Source organism: Centruroides sculpturatus, unplaced genomic scaffold (assembly GCF_000671375.1).
Source record: "Centruroides sculpturatus isolate CEXI.00-Female unplaced genomic scaffold, Cexi_2.0 scaffold353, whole genome shotgun sequence".
NCBI lineage: Eukaryota > Metazoa > Arthropoda > Arachnida > Scorpiones > Buthidae > Centruroides > Centruroides sculpturatus.
Genome location: NW_019384573.1, coordinates 639,658 through 646,306, shown reverse-complemented (window position 1 = coordinate 646,306; position 6,649 = coordinate 639,658). Strand labels below are relative to the sequence as shown.

At 26.4% G+C, this 6,649-nt stretch overlaps 1 protein-coding gene across 1 annotated transcript in view; it reads left to right on the top strand.

The window, feature by feature from the left end:
• The window catches only part of LOC111624250 (beta-secretase 1-like), a 40,985-nt gene that overhangs the window by 18,827 nt on the left and 15,509 nt on the right, over positions 1–6,649 (top strand). The window contains exon 9 of the mRNA XM_023367062.1: positions 1,409–1,478. Within this exon, the coding sequence (XP_023222830.1) occupies positions 1,409–1,478 (70 nt within the window). The remainder of the gene's footprint in view (positions 1–1,408; positions 1,479–6,649) is intronic.

Below are 6,649 nucleotides of genomic sequence, written 5' to 3'. Positions count from 1 at the left end.
TGGGTGTGTGGTCACTCTTAGCTTCATTTCTCCCCATAGACCTTACTGGCATGGGTGTCCCTACCAGGAGCTTGTGCTTCAGCCTGCATTGCTCTATGGTTCAGTAAAATTACTGGGCTCTCCCACCATGACCAGGTGGTGGTGACCACAGGAGAGTTATTATTATTATTGTATATACATTTATTTTTTTTCTTTTATTTATTTATTTACTTATTTTTATTTTGCTTTTTTTTTTGCATTCAAATTTATAAATTTAAAACAATTTTGTTTCATTTATTCTGCTGCATGAGAATGACTAAGTCAAGATTGAAAATTTTTCTGATTAAATATTTTTTTTGGTAACCAGAACTTTACAGTTTGTTATATTATTACTACTATTAAATCTGTTTGTATTTTTTGAATATATTATTAGTTAAAACAATTATTTATATTTCAAACAATTGATCAGTTCTCATTCTAATTTTACTAATAAACTATTCTCACTGGTATAAAAACCATATATATAAACATTACTACTACTGTTGACTTATTCTGAAACCATGTAGTCTTTAATTTATTATTTTATACTTCACAGCTGGGTGCATAGATAAACACTGAGCATCTTTAACATCACTCTTTATTCAGAAATATCTTATACACTTATATTGGCATGTAAGATATTTTTGAATAATAGTGATGTTAAAGATGCCCAGTGTCTACCTATGCACCCAGTTGTGAAGTATATCATAATTACTACTACTGTTTATTTCTTTATGGATGATTTATAATTTCAGAGGCTATATCCATAAATTCTATTAGTAATGTTTGATTTTAATTAAAGATAATTGATTTATTTATTAATAATTTAAGATATAAGTACTAATATTTGTATAAATAAAACTCACTAACCTTATGTGGGTCTTGCATTTAATTGTTAAATCTGTTATGACTGTTTTCAGTCCACACCTAGGACCTTCTTCTTAAGGTAGATTTATTTAAAAAATCAACTCCCTCCAGTGCTGGCATTCTAGCTTGGAATGCATAGAAGATTCTGATATATTGTAATTTCAACGTTTTATTTTTAAAATTTTTTTCTTTCATTGAATATCCAATAGGATGCATCTATTTAATGAAAGAAAAAATTTTAAATGCAAGGTCCACAAATTTTTACAATTAAAGGCAAGGTTCATATAAAGCTAGTGAGTTTTATTTACATTGATGATTTGCTATTAGAAAATTACTCTAATATTTGTTTTATGATATATTTCTATCAGTCTAGTTGTAAGTGATTAAATGGAAGTATAATTTAATGCAAAATATTATACATTTGAATATAATATAAATATTAATATGTTAGAATTTTGTTTGATAAAAGAATAATTCATAATTACATTTTTCAAAAAATGAAAAGAATATAATTTTATTTCAGATGTATCTTCAGAAGTCTTCTAATGAAAGAAAACCTTGCTATTATTTCTCCATTGAGTTAGGAAGTAAAGGCAAGAAAAACATTCTTTATTTTTAAAGTTTTATTTTAAATAAACTTAATTGTATTATAGAAAAAACTTGTAAATTTATTATAATTTTATTTTGTTTATTATAATTTATTATAATTTTATTGAAAAATACATTTAAGCCTCTAAAGCAATCTCTAAACAGTAGCTGTTTTTTTTCAAGAATGTAAAGAAAAATGCTGATAGAATAAACTCCAAATAATTGCTATTTTTTGTTCCTGTCAGTAACTGTCATTCAGGTCTTTGACTTATTTATTGAAATTTAATGACTTAATAAATTTTGAAGCTGATAAATCAAATAAAATAATTGTAATATATAAGCAAGAATATAATAAAATAATTAATGAGATACAGTAGAGCATCGATTATCCGACCTCCGATTAACCGTCACATCGGTTAACCGACCATTCTAGTCGGCAAATTTCAAATGGCCGCTAGAGATATGGCATTACAATATTTGGCTATGTCTTGGCTACTTTAATATTATTTTTGTTAAATTTTTGCGTGTTTTAGCTGGTATCAACGGCTTGACCATTGAAGCGAGACCTATATTTAAACGAGACTTAATTTTCTAATTATGAGTGGTTGTTTCATGAGCAATAAAATAATTTTTAACGATACAATAGCAACGATTATTATTTTTTAAAAAAATTTGTTAGGCTAAACATCGATGAAAATTCAACACAAAGTTGGTTAATAGCGATATACTAATAAACTAATTACATGGGATATATTAATATCCTAATATACTATACTAATAATGTATTTTTTTCCTTCTTTTCGGTTATCGGATTTTTTCAGTTATCTGACCAACCTGAGTCCCCAATTGTGTTGGATAATCAATGCTCTACTGTATTAACTCAACATACATATGACCAATTAATGAATAACCCATTGCAACATTTGATAAAAAACAAAAATAATAATAGGGAGATTGATTAAAAAAAAAAGTATTATAGAAAAGGGTGGGGCAAAATTTATTTTGTCTGTCTGGTCCAAATAGGTTACCAAAGATTAACATAAAAGTTAAAACACAAACACTCACTCAATAGAGACTGTTAATTGATATAAGGAATTACATTTTTTATAATTTATAAAAATTTGGAAACAACTTCAATTTTTGTTTTACAATCTCCCAATTTAGCATAAAAAATGTTGATGAAGTCATAAAAAAAATTAAATAATAATAAAATGCATACTCAGATCAATTAATGTCATTAGACGTTAAAAATATATATTTGTCGATCACCCACCAATGGATAATGACAACTCTACCATACTACAAATATATTTCATGGGCAGTATTAGAAAATGATACACACAAAATATACTAAAACAGACCATAATCACAGATAAAACAATTTATCACAATAGACCTGACATTACTCTCATTGACAAATTCATAATAGACAACTCTGTTCCAAACACTCATAACATAAAAAATACATTGAAAAAAATCAACAAGTACACTCCACTCACTCAAGAAGTAAGACAGATGTGGAGACTGGATAAGGTATGTATTGTACCTGTTGTCTTCTCTTCAACTGGTGTTATACCACACACTACACAAAAGGCTAGAAACATTAAACCTTAATAAAAACATATATGGCACTACAGAAAGTTGCAATATTGAACACGTCACATTGTTGGAAAGTTTCTAGATGTTGATGCATATACCAATAACACAGAAACTTAATTTAACACTTGTTTGGGTATCTATGCTTTGACTTTCAATAAGTCTGACATAGCACTTGGCACCACTATCAGCTGAGCATGACATTTGCAACANACAGCCACCGGTGTGAACCGAGTAAAACTCACTAAACTCAACATAATAATAATAATAATAAACAAATAAAATTTATAAAATTAAAATATGAAAAAAATCTTTTTGAAAAAATAAAACAAATATTTAAAAATTATAATATAGCAACACCTTAACAAATAAATAATAATAAAACACATATAAATCATAATGATCAAAAAATAGAACAAAACATCTAGGATACTAAAAATGTGGTTTACAGATTCAAAGTAGTTGTATGAAAAATAATATATACATAGGGGAAACGGGCAGGAAACTAGATTTAGAGAGCATATTGCAGCAATTAAAAACAATAGTCACACATCTGCTGTTGCCTGCCACTGTAATAACCAAGAATGTAAAATTTTAAGAAAATACAGTAAAAGTAATTAAAAAGGAGCTTAATAACTTTAATAGAAAAATTTATGAACATTTAAAAATAATGAAATTAAAATCAATAATAGTGTAGGCATGCAACTGCACATGTCTTGGTATCAATTTTTAGCTGGCAGGGAGACCTACTATTGAGTTTAAGTACTATGTAAGAGTGAGATATAAGTTCCACACTGTGCTTTATTCATAATTTTAAGTATGCATTTCTGGTTTCATGGTTTGTGTTTTACTGATTTTAATAATAATAATTTTATGAAGTTTTGTATTATAAATATGTAATTAACGATTTGGAATGTACATCGAAAGTAAGTAATATCTTAATGTACGTGCTTTAATGGCATAATTGTAATTGTTAAAAAATCAGCTGATATTTATTTGTACCTTAGTTTTGTACAGTTTTAATGTTAACAACTGTAAAAAAACTGAAGGGAAATAATAAAGTCCAAAATGAGTTTTGTTAAAAAGAATAAAAGAAGAGTATTATAATATATCAAAGTCAAGATAAGTTTGGCAAAACAACACTAACAGGTTGCTAAAATAACAGTCTAGTATTAAAATTTACTTGATTCTTGATTTCATAAATACATAGTATGTAAATATAATCATTCTTACATAAAAAACAATAGCATTTTTATATTGAAAAAATTTTTCTATTAAAGATAGAACAAAAATTTCAAATTTTGTATTTTTCAGAATTTATACATCACTTAGAACTGTTACATGAATAAAACAAAAATGTATTTGTAATTTTTTGTTTTTGTAACTTAACAAATCAAAAATTTAAAACTTTCAGTAATTGAATGGCTGAATATAAACAGTTTTATTAAATCTATAATGTTACATAAATTTTAAAACTTAGTGATGAGAAGGCATCAAATATTTATACAATGAATTATTAATATTTATACATGGAAATTGAATAGAATGGAAAATTATTATTGCTATTTTCTTGCCTATTGATAATGTTTTGCATAATTAAATAGGCTTTGGTTTTTATGGATGATTTGAACATTAAAATCTTTTTAAAATTACACATTGCTTTTGTGAATCTTCTATAATTAATTATGCTATCTAGATGATTACTTTCTTACTTGCTTCACTTATACAAGAAGCAAGTAAGAAAGTAAAAGTACATGCTTAAATGTTTTTATTGAGCAATTTACTCGAGAGACTTAAACAGTTTATTTCAAAGAAAATAAGGATATGCTTAAATAACCATAGTTTATATGTTACAGAAAAATCAAATGAAATTGAGGACTATGTACCAAGAATTATATTCAAAGTAATAAGCAATAAAAACAACTGTCTATTGGAATTTAATAACTGAAAAACTCGCTAGTACTGTACTTTCAATGCTGCATTAATGTCATCTTTAGTTCAAAGACTTTGCCTGAAGATGACAATAATGCAGTGACAAATATTTTGGACCTTTTTTTTTATTGACCTACTTTGTTTTATATTGCTTAATCAACAGTAATGATATAGATGTAATTTTGTATATTTCATTTATTAATTAAATATATAGACTCAATATATGATATTAGTCCTCTCATTTAATGTGATTTAAATAGTTTTTCTTATCATATTTTAACAGTTTGCTTATTTGTCTCTAAAAATTTTTTTTTGTTTTGTTGTTAGTGAAATTCTCATATTTTCCTCTGAGTATTTTTATTACTCAGTAGGAAATTTATTCACTGCTTTTACAATATAAAAATTATGTAATCAAGTCTTCCAACGAAAACTGATTAATTGATAAAAAAACAATATACTCAAATAAGTCATAAAACTTGGTTGTCCAATATTTTATAATTTAACATAAAATATTCTGTTTTGTACAGATTAATAATAGCAAAAGTAACTGTTGTGGAAGTTTATTTCATCAAATTGTGTGTCCTTTACAAGATTTAGCCTAAAGGCCACTATTACTCATTTGCTAAGATTAATAATGATTAAGATTAAAGACATGGTCTAACCTCCTAAATTAGGCTAAGCTACTTAATTGGATTGTTAATTATTAGTCAATAAAAAAGATTTTTCTGATAATTACAATTTAAATGTACTTTATAAATACTGTTAAAGTCAAAGAACAAAAACAAAAGTATGTGAAATGTTTTATTTTTCATTACGGCAGAATTGTTATAACTAATATAACTATTGTAATATTGATTAAATATCTAACAAGTAGCTTATCTCTTGGCTGGCCAAATTTCTAACAGAAGAGTGAAGTTGTAAATGATTTTAAAGGATTTATAACTGGGGCATGATCTTCTTGTTTCAATAACTTCATTTGAACAGTTATTTTGTTCATTATTTATTATTATTACTAGCTGCAAGGACCCGCTTTGCTGGGTTTTTTATTTGTATGTAATATAGTTTTTTTTATATATAAAAGACTGTTTTTCTAAGTAATCTAGAATCTAGCTGCAAGGACCTGCAAAAACGCAAAAAACTGCCTGTAAATCTGCTTTATATTAACACTTCCTTTGTTACTTAACATTTTCATTCTTAACACTTCCATTGTTAACACTTCCATTGTTACACATCTTCGAAGTCAACCACTTTCAACCCCATATCTCCCGCACCCTTATAGCTATCGAGACGCAACCACCATAGTGCACGAATTGAGACTTGGGGCTACTACCACATACGAACACCATTTATGTGCGATGTGTAGTTTTGGCTAAAAAGTGAAATATAGGGACACACACGTCCATTTTTATATATATAGATATAGATTAGGCATCTCTTATTTATTTTATCTATAAAAATTTCGTAATTAATTTTAAATATTATGGAATAGTTGAAAAATTGAAAATTACTCTTAAAAATCATTCAATTATATCAACAAGAACAATATTTTGATGAAAAATTTGTTTATTTTATTGTCAAGGGGTTTATTATTATGTGGGGATGGAAATCTTTTGTGTTACTCAGACTTTTCCAATTGTAATTAAGATAA